General features: G+C 50.6%; 7 protein-coding genes across 7 annotated transcripts; 2 read left to right on the top strand and 5 right to left on the bottom strand.

The window, feature by feature from the left end:
- Positions 1-10: 10 nt before the first annotated feature.
- KD926_004027 (sugar isomerase) lies at positions 11-1,332 on the bottom strand (the record flags this gene model as incomplete). The annotated part of the gene is made up of 2 exons (XM_053094711.1): positions 11-898; positions 961-1,332. The coding sequence occupies 2 exons, from the start codon at positions 1,330-1,332 to the stop codon at positions 11-13; spliced, it is 1,260 nt and encodes a 419-aa protein (XP_052961170.1).
- A 580-nt stretch (positions 1,333-1,912) lies between these two features.
- Positions 1,913-4,949, bottom strand: KD926_004026 (putative MFS multidrug transporter; the record flags this gene model as incomplete). The annotated part of the gene is made up of 4 exons (XM_053094600.1): positions 1,913-2,679; positions 2,743-3,104; positions 3,442-4,768; positions 4,817-4,949. The coding sequence occupies 4 exons, from the start codon at positions 4,947-4,949 to the stop codon at positions 1,913-1,915; spliced, it is 2,589 nt and encodes an 862-aa protein (XP_052961169.1).
- Positions 4,950-5,300: 351 nt separating this feature from the next.
- Positions 5,301-5,986, top strand: KD926_004025 (cysteine hydrolase; the record flags this gene model as incomplete). Its single annotated transcript, XM_053094491.1, has 2 exons — positions 5,301-5,714; positions 5,774-5,986. 2 exons carry the CDS (start codon positions 5,301-5,303, stop codon positions 5,984-5,986), a joined length of 627 nt encoding a protein of 208 aa, XP_052961168.1.
- A 133-nt stretch (positions 5,987-6,119) lies between these two features.
- Positions 6,120-7,433, bottom strand: KD926_004024 (Zn(II)2Cys6 transcription factor; the record flags this gene model as incomplete). The annotated part of the gene is made up of 1 exon (XM_053094380.1): positions 6,120-7,433. The coding sequence occupies one exon, from the start codon at positions 7,431-7,433 to the stop codon at positions 6,120-6,122; it is 1,314 nt and encodes a 437-aa protein (XP_052961167.1).
- A 450-nt stretch (positions 7,434-7,883) lies between these two features.
- On the bottom strand, positions 7,884-9,773 carry KD926_004023 (putative MFS sugar transporter; the record flags this gene model as incomplete). The annotated part of the gene is made up of 6 exons (XM_053094270.1): positions 7,884-8,307; positions 8,368-8,462; positions 8,518-8,709; positions 8,767-9,173; positions 9,223-9,312; positions 9,380-9,773. 6 exons carry the CDS (start codon positions 9,771-9,773, stop codon positions 7,884-7,886), a joined length of 1,602 nt encoding a protein of 533 aa, XP_052961166.1.
- Positions 9,774-10,219: 446 nt separating this feature from the next.
- On the top strand, positions 10,220-11,663 carry KD926_004022 (UPF0075 domain protein; the record flags this gene model as incomplete). The annotated part of the gene is made up of 3 exons (XM_053094160.1): positions 10,220-10,282; positions 10,355-10,429; positions 10,494-11,663. The coding sequence occupies 3 exons, from the start codon at positions 10,220-10,222 to the stop codon at positions 11,661-11,663; spliced, it is 1,308 nt and encodes a 435-aa protein (XP_052961165.1).
- Positions 11,664-11,814: 151 nt separating this feature from the next.
- KD926_004021 (beta-mannosidase mndA) lies at positions 11,815-14,825 on the bottom strand (the record flags this gene model as incomplete). Its single annotated transcript, XM_053094050.1, has 5 exons — positions 11,815-14,111; positions 14,169-14,395; positions 14,455-14,535; positions 14,590-14,596; positions 14,654-14,825. The coding sequence occupies 5 exons, from the start codon at positions 14,823-14,825 to the stop codon at positions 11,815-11,817; spliced, it is 2,784 nt and encodes a 927-aa protein (XP_052961164.1).
- Positions 14,826-15,512: the final 687 nt, after the last annotated feature.

The following is a 15,512-nucleotide window of genomic DNA, read 5'->3' as shown; positions in this document are numbered from 1 at the left end:
GAGACGTAGATCAAGCGTACTGATTCCATAGATCCTCGACTTCGATGACTCCCAATAGATCATCAGGATTCTGGTCTTTCATGACCGCGATCACCGTGACCGGAGATCCTGTGGATGTGGTGGTTTTCGAGACTAGCTGGCGCGCATGCTCGATAGTTGTTGAGTAGGGAACGCGCAGCCAGTCCGTGCGAGGAACCGCGAAGGGGAGACCGAGGCTGGTGAACGCGGTAACTTCCATATCCACATAGCTGCTCTGCGAAAGAGAACGAAGATGTCGTGGGGGGATGATCTCCGAGGGAGACAAAGATACCCACGATTTGGCGTTGGGGTGTTGGATAGCAGTGAGGAGGATGTTCAATAAGCGTATCTTGCCCGCTGCAAACACCGTCGGGATTTGGTCGATCGACACTAGCATCTCAGCAAGGGGTGGGACGCGAATCGCTTCCTCCTGTCGAGGAAACGACAAGATGGGTTGTTGCGGTTCGTCGGAACTAGTTGACGGGAATGATACAGTCGACATACTCATTGGCGTCGTAACGTTGGATGCCGCTCCAATGGCCCCGCCAGGATGAAAGCTCTTGAAGATCTCGGCAGGCCCTCGTCCCGGGGTGGTATGTAGTCGCCTGGCGGTGGCGATGGCCAAGGCATCGCCCAACGACAGGGCTACTGTAGTGGACGATGTCGGAGCGCTGACGCCAAACGAGGTTTCTTCATCTTCGTGCACCGGAGCCGGTAAGAGAATACCCATGTCGGAAGGCTGGAAGGATAAAAGCGGACATGTCGCCGGATGAAGGTGGTTTGTGATGGCAATCACCGGGACGGTGGAAGGGATATGGGGCAGTAGCAGTAGAAGCTCGGGGGTGCGACCCGAGAACGATATCAACAACAGCGTATCTTGCTGCGAAACAGAAGATTAGCAACGAAATTCTTAAGTGAAACGGAGAGCAAGATCCTGCATACCGGTCGAATCATGCCCAGATCACCATGCAATGCCTCCGTAGGGTGTAGGAATGCGCTGTATATACCCATGCTGTTCATCGTTGCCTCCAGTTTTTGAGCGATCTTTCCACTCTTGCCTACCCCGCAACACACCAATTTGCCGCCATTTCGAATACTAGAGGCGATCTGGCTCACCGCGCGCGCGAGATGCTCCTGCGCCAAAGGATTCGTCTGGTACAGGTGTTCCAAATTCGCCAGGGCAGCGCGCTCCGTGGAAATGACATGGACGGCGGAGTTCACTGAGGTGCTCCATTGATTCCCGGGGGATTTTAACAAGTCCGTATCCGTGGGGTCTGGAGGGGTCATAGGTAAAATAGAGAGATTCGTTATCATGCTGGGCGTGGAGGGGGACAGCGGAGTCAACGGGGATTTGAGGTGCCCCATGGTGCAGGAACCATCGTCTGCGTGGAATTGGAAGAACAGATCGTCTTCTCCCAGGAGGAGCCTGGGAAAAGCGTTCCTGGACTCGAGCCCTGGAGGGATATAAGAAAAGGAGGGGAGACGACAGGGGAAAAATTCCGAAGGTGGGGGAGGGACGCAGGAAAGAATCGGCCTCGGCCGGGGAAAGTCCAGGCGGAGGGGGTTGACTAATGTCAATCGATCGATCACCAACTAGGGAGTTGAGGGGAGAACCGGAAGATTATACTATCATTTATTTATTCTGTCTTGAGTTGGTACTATTCATTCCGTCTGTCACAGTAGTTACCCCCAATCATTATTAATACTCCCTAAATTATCGAACTTATGGCAATGACACCATCGCCGCTTATCTTGACGCATTGCAGATCCCCATTTTTACACGACGCAGTCGCAGCAGAAGTGGATTATATATTTTTTTCAGGTGGACATGGTCTAGTTCTACATACTGTACATTATAAATCAATCACCTCGATCTTCACCACCTCCGCACGACTCAAGCTTGAGTCTGGGGAAGCGGTTTGATGCCCTTGTGGATCGCCGCAATCCCGCCAGTGAGGTTCTCGAAGCCTCGCCCGGGGATCATGAATCCGGCCTTCTGGATCATCCCTCGGAACTCTTCCTGGCTGGGAAATTTCTCGATACTCTCTACCAGGTACTGGTAGCTGTCGCGGTCCCCGGCCACCAATTGACCGATCATGGGGATGGCGTTGAAACTCCATTGTTTGTACACGGCGTTGAAGAGATCGTTGTCCACCTTGCTGAATTCCATGCACGCAAACACGCCGCCGGGCTTCAGCACCCGGAAGGCCTCCTCCAGAGCGGCCTGCTTGTCGGTGAAGTTCCGAATTCCAAAGACAACCGTGTACAGGTCGACGGAGTTGTCGGGAATGCTAGGCATCTGTTGCGCGTTGCCCTCCATGAACGACAACCGATTCGTATTGTAGTAAGGCGTCTGGATGCTCCGTTTCTTGCCCTCCGCCAGCATCTCGGGATTGATGTCCGCGATCGTCACCCGAGTCTCCCGGTCGTTGTTGATGTTGGTCGCGTGGTCCAGCATGCGAAACGCAATATCGCCCGTCCCGCCGGCGATATCCAGGATATTCCACCCCCGGCCGGCAGCGTCGGTGTCACGAGAGGGTAGCGCAGATCCGGGATTTAAGGAGCGAACGAAGTGGTCTTTCCAGAGGCGATGGATTCCGAGCGACATGAAATCGTTCATGGCATCGTAGGAAGAGGCGACCGAGCTAAAGACCGACCTCACTGTCCGGTGGATGGTGTTAGTGTTGTCGTACTTTCTCGTCTAACGGTCATGGGAAAACCAACCCATGGACTCTTTGTCTGCTTCCGGGACATTGGTAAAGCCAAAATGGGTCATTCGTTCGCTATCCGACTTGTTCGATTGGTTCTGCGCCCGAACGGTGCAGGAGAAACAGCGATAGGGAGTCTCAGGCACGCTGACACCTCGCCGGGCATTCAAGCGCAGACTTCTCCATAATGACCGGGACAACATGGTGGGCCGCTGAATATGTGGACGGCGCAATTTGGGGGAGACTGAAGGTCGGAGGAAGATGGAAACGGCAGACGCTTTTCTCTCCGGGCGGCGAGCTGGGCCGGCCGATCCATCCTCAGGCACGCGTTTTCTGCCGATCGGCCGCCGGATTACCCGTTTGGGCCAATGGCCTGATCTATGAGATTTCCAGGTATACAGTCCCTTGATTTATACGGCATGGATTGATGTTATGCCATACTCGTAACTGGATTTCATGGAGTCTCAATTGTTCATAGGTAGCAAGTCACCTTTGGGTCTCCAATTTGATTATAGGATATTCCAAATTCTAAGTACAACAGAGCTAGAGGTAAAGAAGCGAAATGGAGAGACATCATGGTTAAGCATAATACAATACCTGGGTTCCATAGCCAGGTCCAGCGACCCAGACGGACCGTCTCCCATGCAATCATGAACGACTAGATCCTGCACTCTAGGGTCTTGCCTGTCTTCTCCATCCCGCGGCAAATTTCCACTGAATCAGTGGGCCGACCAGCGACACGAGTTGTACAACCACGCAGACCGTGAAGGCTACCCCTACCCCGATGTTATTGATCATGGGCATGATGAAGCTTGTACCACCAGCAGCAAACAAACACCTCGCAAGGTTCAGACTCGCACTTGCCGCCGCACTCCTATCAGGAAAAACATCGACAAGGTAGGTCATAATAAGCGACTGCGTGGAAATGGCCGTCCATCCGGTGATAAAAGTCGACACGATGGGCACGGCAATATGAACGCGATCAGGATATTGGATAGTCCAGCCAAAGAGAATGATCGAGATGCACTGCAAGAAAGAGAAGATTGGAATAAGCCGCAGGCGGGCTTTCTCCAGCGGGAAATCTTCTTCTCGATCGATGCCAGTGTCCAAAGTCTCGGTCTCGGTCTCAAGGTCACCCGGAGATGTTTCAAAACTCTGCTTGACGCGGCGGTAGTCTGCATCGAGAATTTTACCAGTCACAAGCGTTCCAATCATCGAACCTACACCGTTGGCGATAAACGTGAGACCGATCTGGATTTCGCTGAGTCCGTAACGATCCTTGAAGAGAGTGGACATGGCCGTGATACTCATTTGCCAGACAGCATAGTAGGTTGCGAGATAAATGATGATAGGAGCTGCATGCTTGCTAATGAGAATGCGGAGGGGTCCAGTCACGTCGATCTGCTTCCGAGGCGCGGGCTGAGATGATTCCTCTTCATTTTTCCACTGGACGCTGGTTAGTTTTTGATACGCCGTCAACGGATATCTAGTGAACGGGTTTAACGGTGTTTGGCTGCCATTCGCAACAATCGATCGAAGCGTTTCGGGTAGTAGGATCACTAGAAAAACCAGGAAAACTCCGCTGTAGATAGTAAGGACCCAAAATATCGACCTCCATCCCAGAGATCCTGCTAATGCACCTCCGATGACCGGTCCTACTGCAACAGGCACAAGAAGGCCGGCCTGAAAGATCCCCATATAGCCCCCGCGCTCAGCCCGAGTCGTGATATCGCCAATGACACCGGAGCCAATTGCGATCGTACTCGCACTGCCCGTGCTCTGGAGACATCTGAGAACAATAAGGGTGGCGTAGTTCTTCGTTTCTGCTAGACCGATACATGCGCCAAAGAAGACGATAAACGTGCAGGTATATGCTATTCGGCGACCCCTTACGTCGGAAATTGGGCCCCAGAGGCTTGGTGCAAGGCCCTGGAAGATAAGATATGACGTAACGGTAAGGTTGACGAGTTCAACGGAGACATTGAGATCATTTGCGATGGTGGAAAGGGCTGGGAAGTAGATGTTCGAAGCAAAACCCGAAACTACCAGAAGTTAGCAAAGTAGAAATGTGACTGTGTTGACGGACTTACAAGTCGCAGCAGTCGAAACAAGAAGCACGACCAGGGCTTTCTGCTTCTTATCGAATATACTGAAAGGCGCTTCCGGAGCCGTAGTTGGAGGTGGCGTGGATTGAGATTGCGAGTTCTGAATATTGGAAGTCATATTTTTGCTGCAACAATTAACGATTGATTGAGTCGGTAGATGATCCAGTAGTCGGAATCCATGAGGTTTGAATAGACCCTAGATGACCGTCATTTCTATAAATATGCTTCAAGACATCAGGGTCAAGGGAAGTTAGTTTTCCTGGCCCGGAGCTGACTTCGGAGTCCCGCGCCAGGGTTCCGGAGTTGAGAAATCTCAACTCTGCCGGCATGGACATCTTAAAGATGACTAGAAAATGCAGCCCAAGCACACGGATGTACACACCAAAAGATATAATTATTCACATTCCCCGCCAAGTATCTAGTAAACTTGTTGCGGTTCTCATATCCTCCTTCAATTCCTCTCGCTAAGATGGATTCCCCGGCGCAATTGAACTATACTTCGCCTAGCTTTGGTGAACGTTGTGCAGTCCTCAATTTGGATTGGATGTCGGTGCTCATCAATGCCGTTCAAAATACGACCGAGGGCCAGGCGTTGATTTCTAACTGCTCCGTGTGGAATGATGCCGTGCACCGGAAAGACCCTGGGCCTTTGACCATCTTTTCCACGCATGCTTTCAATAGCGGCCAGCCCGAAGTGCAGGCCAACACGCCGTTTGCCAAGCTGATCGCACCATTTGGCAATTTCGAAATTGGCCCCCCGGAAGTGCAGATCGACCCTCGTTTTAAGCTGGACGAGAAAGATATTGTACTCCACAAAACAAGATGGTCTGCTACCATGGGAAATAGCCTGGAGCAGATCTTGAAGGCACAGAGTATTGATACTGTTATAATTGTAGTGAAGGCCACCACATTGCCCACATTGGTCTAATATGAATGTCTTAGTCCGGCTTAACCCTTTCTGGCGTCGTGATGAGCACCATCTATCGGTTGTTTGATTTGGATTTCAACATTTATGTGATAACCGACAATGTGCTCGAGTTACCTGTGGACCAAAATAAAGCCTTTTCGAAAGTGATGCTTGAGACTCTTCTACCAAAATGGGGCCTGAAAACAATAACTCTTGACGAGGCTCTGCAGGCCCTCGAGAAATCCTAGACTAGTGCTTTAGAGAATGAATTGGATTCAATTATGCACCAACAACAAGCGTTTAAGTCGGGTTTCAATGACCATGGAATAGTAATACTTACCATAGAAGCGGAGAAACATGCTTGATAGAATTTATCTTGTTTCAGCCACCGTGCGTGCAGCTCATGATCGCGTAAAGCATAGTTCCGAATTCGTCGACATTTTCGAGCCATTGATCCACCCTAGCTCGCCTTCTGTTAATAGTTGTCTTGTCCAAATCAGTAGGCATAGGCCAAAGTTCGTCGATGGTAAGGCCTCCTTCTGCCCATTCCGCCATGTAAACATTATACTCGCGTTCCCACTCGCAGCGACTTTGTGCTTGCCATAATAGCTTATTAGCCGGTGCAGGTAGTCCCTGAAGTTCTGTACCGAGAAAGGTGGGAAGGCCTTCTTGTGTCGAGAGGATGCTATCGAGAAGATACATCACATAGATGGCCCGTCGTTTGGTCTCAGTAACAACCCACTCTTCCCATCTGGGACGCACTCGTCGTTGATCAGCCGCACATACAAGCCCACGCTGAGCTGAAGAGCGGGCAAGGCTTTGGAGATTTATCATTGTTTCGCGGAAGACTTCATTGTAAGCTCCACTGAGCCGGAAAAATAGCACCATTGCGTAGATTAGATACGCTTGAAAGGCAGCCAGCTGATCCTCGTCATCGAACTCATCACATTGACCGTAAACGTTATTCATTTCTCGTTGCAGAACGCTGGCCGTAGTGGCTTCGCTGCCAGGCAGAGGACTCGAGCATATTCTAACCAGGCTCAGGCAAGAAGCAAGGGGTGACCCTGCCGGTCGCGGTCTCATTTGGGTAGCATGGACAAACGGTAGAATGCCCCGACCGTGGGCTGCCACTGCGGCATAAGACTTCAACATTCGATAGATGAAAGCAGTGACGTTGGGAGGATACTCTTTGATGGCCTGTCCAGGCATAGGAATATAGGCGTTCAGCCAGCGATTGCTTATGGCAGTGTCATCGATGGGACATATCAGCTCAAGAGCTGAAAAGTCGAGGTCATCCAGCCCTTCAGATACACGCGTAGATCCAGCCAATCTTTCTTTTCCAGTAGCTAGAGTGCTCGCGCTGATCCGATTGGTTCTCGGGTGGTTGACGGGATTGCTCTCTGTAAGCTGCTCAACTCCGGCATTGAGATTCTGCTGCACGTTCATTGTCGGGAGTGGGACATTGGAGCTTAAGAGTGAGGAGACATCGGACGTCGAAAATGGACTGGGTAACCGGCCATCGACAATCTCGGGGTCGACAGGGTCTTCAGTGCCTGCTGCCTGAGGGTACACACAGGGCAGACCGCGCTGCGTGCACCTCGCACAACGCCCACGCTGACGATCACATCTTGCTTTGGCACTTGAGCATTGTTTGCATGCCTTTTGACGGGAAGAGGAATATCTGGAAGTCTTCATTGCCAGATTCAAATGAAGCGGGGAAGATCTAAACGAGATGACACCCGAGCATCTGCGCGGGCGGGCGAAGAAAGCACACTGTCACGTGCATCCATCGAAGTACTGGATTATAGAAATAGACAAGGCGAGGACATCTACTCTGACTGTATATTCGCTCGAGTAACTGGATAATGTTATCGGTCTACTAGCTTTCAATCGTTTCACCGGCCGTTCAAATTATAGCTACAATACATACTGCCAAGTGACTGAAAAACATATATAAAACATTGCCATTGTATAGAAGTCCTAAGGCACACTAACACCTCAGGCGACATTTTGGCAGGACACATGACCAAACCACAGGATTAATTTCCGCTCGCTCCATCTTGCTTTCCCCATATTGCATTCCAGCTGTCTATCCCAGTTGTATGATACATGGATGGTCATTACGTGCCCAGAAAATACAATCCATCAACTCTCTGATGTCACTTTCTGCGAATACCCTGGGACCACGATAGATTTGCTGGTCTCCTCATCGGAAGTAATGGTGATTCCATGCTCCGAAAGCACATTCCCATGCTGTTGGTAGGCTCGTTCCATGGCCCAGTAAAACGGGCTCGATGTTGAAAACAGGGCCTCGATTGATTCTAATGATCGATTGCGCGTCTCGGGATATAAGAGATAGACTATGGGGATCCAAAGGAGATTGAGACCGGCAAGAAGAAAATAGCTCCGGCTCTGCAGTCTGTCGAACATGACCGGGTTAACGAGAGTGGTCATGCCAACCCCAATAGCCCAGCCTGTGATGCCGAATCCATTGCCTTGGGCACGCAATTCCGAGGGAAATATCTCTGTCGGCAAAAGAAAGGCCACTGTTCCCCATGTAGCGGCATATCTATACATCATTCAGCACGAAACGAATGGCTGGAAAGGCAGCGGGGCTAATTTCACTTACCCCAGGTTGAAAAGGAAGAGCATCGACACAGCTGCCGGGGCATACTGAGCGGCTTTGTCAGGATTCCGAAGAGAACCTTCATACACTGATCCAGCCTAATTGTGTGATTAAAATGCGAACGTGAGATATTAACAGCGCAGGGACCCTTACAACTAGCTCAACAGAAAACAGAATCGCGGAGCCAAGCATCAAACAGTGTCGACGGCCAAAGCGGTCGACGATATGCGCGCTGATTATTGTCCCGATAATGCCAATAGTGTTCACACCACCGGCGAGTCCATTCTGCGTGATTTCACTATACCCAGCCTGACCGAGAAGAATTGGAGAGTAGGCCGTGATAGCCTTAAGCGACGGATTAGCGCACTACCCAAGTGAGTCCATACCAGCGTCAATACTCACTGTGATGCCAGTCCAAGATGCCATAATTTGAAGAAAAACGCATAACCAGGCCCGCCGACCTAAATTGGTTCCAGGTTTGCCATCCCTTCCAAGGATTTTAGCAAACTGGATTGGCGAACTGGGCTTGCTGTTTCTTGAAGCAGCTAAGATCTCCAAATACTCTCGTTCAATCACCTCGGGAGTAGCCTTGCTGCCTCGAATCAGTACTAACAATTCTTTAGCTTCCTCATTGTGTCCAACCGATGCCAGATATCGTGGGCTATCGGGGAGTATCTTGACAAAGAGAGCAATAAAGAGAGCTGGAATGCACTGAAAAGCCAGCAAAAAGCGCCACCTGAAATCGGAGTAGCCCCCTTGAATAAACGCAAGGCCAAACGACAACCAATACGCAATGGAGATACCCAAATCTATGGTTTCATCAATGTTGATTCAGAAATGTGAAAGAAGGCATCTTACAATTGGCGATGAAGACGTAGCCCAGAAAGCCGCCTCGATGGTCCGCGGAAGAAGTCTCCGATACCAGCACCGGGGTTATACCAGTCAATGCTAGACAGAAGTGAGTAAGCGTCAAGTCATGATTTTGAATGACCCAGATAGACTATGAGAAGCATACCTCCTGTGCCGATGCCGGTTATTACGCGCGCAATCAACATGAAGTCTGAGCTGGTGATAGCTGCTTGTAAAGCGCCCCCTACAAGAGCGAACAGCGAGCCGATAAAGAGACCGTTGATGCGACCAACCCGGTCTGCTAACCAGCCACCTGCAAAGCAGCCGAAAATGCACCCAAGATAATACACACTGACAAGGCCACCCTGATGTGTCGCATCAGTGACAGTCCCATCGGCATTTCCAATCCTCACTTGAGTGACATATTTCGGCGCCGAATTGACTCCTCCCATCACACCTTGGTCATATCCCTCGAAGAAAATACAAATAAGGGAAAAGGCACGAATTGTAAGATTAAGCTGCTTTGACGAAAGGTGCTTCCAGAAGCCGGTGAGCCCCATTTTGGTGATCTTTGGGAATTGAATTGAGTGTCTAGGAGAATCACAATCGCGGGGTTGAAATGTTTGCTACACGCACGAATCCACCTATCCCTTGCATATATCTGCAATTTTATGCAGACTTAGGCCGCGTTGAGCCATGTAGAGGTTTTACATATTTCGCGGAATACCTTAATAAGAACTCTAGGAACAAAGTCTAGAATGAGCTATTAAAGCAATGGTTTGCTATGTCCACATATGGTTGGAGGCTCTGAGCCCCAATTCGGATGTTCGATATTTACCATCTGCTACCTTCCGAATCTAAAACTGGCGTATCATGGACAACAAGCTAGAGGCGAAGCAGCTGCAGAAAGGGTTCCCCTCACTGCAAAGTCACGCCTGCGGGGTTTTTCCATCAAGGCATCTTGCAGACTGTCCTACTTGACTCTATTCTATCACAGGACAACAAAATGGATGTCACTCACCAGGCCCTGGACCTTACGGTCCTTGGTTTAAATAGCGGCACTTCGATGGTGAGCTATGAAGCTTTAGATGGATTCGCAGGACAAGGAAAATGAACTGACGTCTTTCTCGATAAACTACAGGATGGCATCGATTGCGCCCTGTGCCATTTTCACCAGGAAACACCGGAGTCCGCGATGCACTTCAAACTCCTCAAGGTAATTCAAACCAAGTAGACAGTCTTGTATCTGTCCTTGAAGCTCTTATTAATAAAGGAAACAGTACGGCGAGATCCCACTAGAACCCACCATCAAGAGCCGAGTCATGAACATAATCCTTCACAACAAAACCTCTCCCTCAGAGCTATCCGAAATCAACGTGATCCTCGGCGACACCTTCGCATCCGCCGTCCATGACTTCTGCAAGTCCCATAACATCGACATCTCCACGATCGACGTCATCGGCTCCCACGGCCAAACCATCTGGTTACATTCCATGCCAGAAACCGGTCAAGTCCGAAGCGCCCTCACCATGGCCGAAGGCTCCTTCATCGCCTCTCGCACCGGCATCACCACCGTCACGGACTTCCGCGTCAGCGACCAGGCAGCAGGCCGCCAAGGCGCGCCATTGATCGCCTTCTTCGACGCCCTGCTCCTCCACCATCCCACGAAGCTCCGCGCGTGCCAGAACATCGGCGGCATCGCCAACGTCTGCTACATCCCGCCCGATATATTTGGCGGCGTAAGCAAGTGCTTCGACTTCGACACCGGGCCAGGGAACGTGTACATCGACGCCGTGGTCAGACACTATACACAGGGGGCGCGGGAATTCGACAAGGACGGCGAGATGGGCGCCCGCGGCACAGTGGACCAGACGCTCGTGGACGAGTTCCTGCACCATCCGTATTTCCAGCTGGATCCGCCTAAAACCACCGGCCGCGAGGTCTTCCGCGATACCCTGGCCTTCGAGCTTATCCGAACCGCCGAGGAACGGGGCCTATCGCCCGACGACGTCGTCGCGACTGTCACCCGCATCACGGCTCAGGCTATCGTCGATCATTATCAGCGCTACGCACCGGCTGGGATGGACATCGAGGAGCTGTTCATGTGCGGTGGCGGCGCGTATAACCCGAACATCACGGCGTATATCCAGAAGAATTACCCCAAGACAAAGATCTACATGCTAGATGATGCTGGGATTCCCGCGGGGGCGAAGGAAGCTATCACGTTTGCGTGGCAGGGCATGGAAGCCATTGTGGGTCGTTCGATTCCTGTGCCGGCGCACGTGGAGACTCGTCGGGAGTATGTGCTAGGCAAGGTCTCTCCGGGGGAGAACTATCGGAAGGTCATGAGGAAGGGGGCTCTCTTTGGAGCAGGGAGAGAGGAACTACCACCGGTGCAAGAGATGGTGAATTACGTGGATGGGAAGATATTTGATAACAAATGGCAGTAGACGAGATGAGCTATTTGTGTGCAATCACATACACGCTCTCAACACTGAATTATCATTGACAATCTAGAAAAGAAAACAAAAGCCAAGATGAACGGACGAGAGAGTTAATCATATCTATCCTCACAAGGAAAATTGATACCACGGTGATTATTCAGGCCCGAAGGGCTTGGTCCCAAAGGCTCTGCACTGTAACCTTATCCATCCAATCATCACACTCACTATCCACCTGGACGACGAATTCAATTTCTTTCTTCTGGCCCGGAGCCAGAACGAATGCGTTTTCGGTGAAGTAACCCACCTGACCGGCCGGATAATCTAACCAGGTGTACAAAGATACTCCGGATGTAGCTTCCACCGCAAATTTATCAGAGCCTTTATAATAGGCGAGTTTCAGGCCTGGATCTACTAGTTTCAAATCCTTTGGAGTAACCGGAACGAAATGATTCTCATGGGTAAAAGATACAATTTCCTTCGTATTAGGCAGACGTCCTTTGGCCTCAAGAGAGATCAGAAGAATCGAGTTTCGTGGGTCGGCTAGACTGAGCTTGTCCAGACCGGTGCTATAGACCTTAGTCGTGTTGAGAGCACCCACATTGAACGATATCGGGGTCGGCGAGCCGGCATTTGCAGGGATCGGTCTACCCCGGAGGTCGAGCCAAGTGAGACGAACGGTGCCGGTGGCCGGTTCCCACAGATCGGAAATGACGTGGATGTCTAGAGAGTTGACGGTGGAGTTCAAGAATGGGGAGACGATGATCGGCTTGTAGATGTCCCGGACGGTGTAGTGGAGGACCTTCCAGCGTCCGTCGTACTCGATTCCCGCCCACGACGGCGCCTGCCAGATGTCTTCGAGCTGCCAGTACAGGGCTCCGAGCTGTCGTTCGGGCATGCCGCTGCCGCGTCGGTAGAACTGGATCTCACTCTTGTACCAGTCCGCCTGGAAGAGCTGAGTGGCGTGACACCAGGCACTGAAGTTCACGACGGGGTCCTGTTTGTGGGGGATGGGGTAGTAGCGTTCCACGGCCATGGTTAGCTCGCCCATTCCGATGGATGAATTGTGGAAGTTACTGGTATTTCTGCTGGAGGCTGGGTAATGGTGGTTCCGAAGCATTACAACGGAACTATTGAAGTGCAGGTCAGAGGGATCGAGCGCCTGCTGCCAGGTTTGAAGACTAGGCATGCTGTGATACCCGAATTCAACTGCAAACCGACCTACAGGGTAGGCGGAGAGGTTGAATGCAACGCGGCTGTCGTATTGGTAGTATTCCGTGGCGCCATAGTAGTGTCCAAAGGTGATGTTGTTGTATCGTTCCACCATGGGGATGGATGCAGATAGATCGATGTCTAGATAGCCGTTTGTTGAGCTGCTGGGGCTGTAGGTAATTGACCGAGTATTTTCGTACACCAGAGGCATTATATGCTTGATGTACAGGGCCTCGTACTCTCCGACAGCCCGCGGATGCTCCGCTGGATTTGTCATGTTAATGAAGAGGAGTACGATCGCTTCAATTTCATTGCCACCGCACCATAACGCCAGAGACGGATGGTGATTCACGCGTCGGACGTTGTATACCACTTCGCTAGCAACATTGTCGAGAAATTCTTGATGGATAGGGTACATGGCATCGCTGAACTGAAATTCACTCCAGAGAAGCAGACCTTTTTCATCAGCCAGATCGTACATGAAGTCAGGGAGGTAACTGCCCGATGACCAAACGCGGAGCATATTCTGATTGGCTTCAATGGCCGCATCGAACAGTCTTGCCATCTTGTCTTCGGTGACTCGGGGCCAAAAGGCATCAGGCGGTATTAAATTGGACCCTTTGACGTAGAACTCGTGGCCATTTATCTCGAAATGCCAGTTGCTACCTGGGGCAACCCCTTGTGCAAGCTGTTGCTCCGTGATATTACGCTGATTGAAAAAGATGGTGCGGAAACCAACTCGCTTTGTGATACAGATGATCGACTGCGATTGCAAATCGCTGCTAATGGTGACTGAGAGTCGGTACAAAGGTTGCGAGCCAAGACCGTGAGGCCACCATAGCTTTGGCTGCACGTCGTTGAGTACTGCGACACCGGTGATGGAACCGCTAGACACAGTGACATTGGAAAAGGCTTTTGAGATAAGAACCGAATCCGTGTCGGTGTCTCTAATCTCAACCGACATAGACGGATTACGAGGCATAGATCCTAGAAAATCAACACTAGCATTCACCACCCAAGGCTGGTTTTGGTCGGAAGATAAATGATTGATCTGACCCTTCCGATGAATATCCAGGTCCGTATTCAAGGGGTAAATGCTCCCCAACCTGTCAAACTGCACAATGTATGCAGGTTTCCATGGGCCGACGGGGGAAAATGCGGGGCCCCAATCCCATCCGAAATCAGACTGCTGTTTGCGTATGTACCATCGATTGGAAAGCTCAAAATCAAGGGGCACGGGGAATTCTGTCGAAAATAGAGTGATCAGCACCATGCTCACCTATAAAAGAAATAGGGACGTACTGTACGTGTGTTGACCTTGGGCAAGCTTGTCCGCCATTGCCGGTGCGCTGCCGAAATTGAGACTCACGGCAGGGCTTCCCGCGCAATGTCTCAAGATATCGGAAACATCGAAGTAGTATTGACGGAATTGATTTTCTGTGGAAGCTACCTCTTTCCCACAAAATGAAATGGTCGCAAAAGTATCCAACCCATAAAATACCAGCCATGTAGATTCAAATTTTCTCACCCTAGCCGATGTCAGATAGTCGATTTCAAATATAAAGTTGTTGAGAACAGAGTCACTCACAAACCCTCTATCGGGTCACTAGTATAAGTCCAATTGGAATCACCAATCCAGCGCAAATCGAAATCATTCAGACGGTAGTAGCTTTTCGAGCAAGTCAGTCAAGCCGGTTCCATAAAAAGGACATGCGTCACGTACGGCTCATCTGCTCAAGGGGTTAGCATCGTCCCTCATCAGTGTGGAAGATAACAGATCGGCTTACCAATCACTCCAGCCTTCAGCAGATCCAAGTGAACCTGGGATGGCAGATATCCAGGAACAGTGCGGTTCAGAGCCGGGCCACTGATAGTCCACTTCGCATCACTCAAAGGGAGAATAATCTGTGCTTGTATAGCAGACAGAATAAAAGACAGCAACAGCAGCGGTGGTCCCATTTTCCAGCGTGTCGCGAAATTATTATGGTAAAATATTATGGTGTGCAGTCAATGGCGAAGGACTAGGTGAGTTGAAGAGCACCGATCACATATACCCAGATATCACGTAAGGATTTTAAAGAGAAGAGTATGGGCCTCATATTCAGATCCCTAAGCTGAAGCACGCAACATTTGATTCACTGTACCACATGATCATGTACTTAACGGAGATTACCGGTTTTGAGATGACATGGTGAACTAAGAACAGGGCAGTATACCCATCGGAATAGGGCAGTGCAAGGGAACACCACGATTGGTGAAACGCGTGCAATGTCCTTTTTAGGTACTATTATGGTAGTAGAGTAGATACAGTAGTTGGTGCTTGCCAATTCCAAGGAATCTTGCCACTGGAAAATTGATCCGCATTGGCATGGAAGGAACGGTCACTGTTAAGGTAGGTAGGGTAGCATCCCGTGGTTGCAAGTCGGGAGCTGGTTGTCAGTGACTCGTCAGAAGAGCTTAGCGATGCGGAGAAAGCCATTCTGATTGATACCGGGGCATAAGATCCTGGAGGTACAGGCATTTGTGGGTTGCACCTTTGGAGAGAGGGAGAGATGAAGAGGAGAAAGCAAACAAGCCATACTCCGTACATACAGAGATGAGTCTAACCGGTTGTGGCTAGACCCGATCCACGCGAAAGGGGGAAAG

The sequence above is a fragment of the Aspergillus affinis genome (assembly GCF_023601865.1).
Source record: "Aspergillus affinis strain CMG 70 chromosome Unknown NODE_1_length_919884_cov_86_970707, whole genome shotgun sequence".
NCBI classification, from domain to species: Eukaryota; Fungi; Ascomycota; class Eurotiomycetes; order Eurotiales; family Aspergillaceae; genus Aspergillus; species Aspergillus affinis.
The sequence above is the reverse complement of the archived record's forward strand: the minus strand, read 5'-3'. Positions and strand labels throughout refer to the sequence as shown.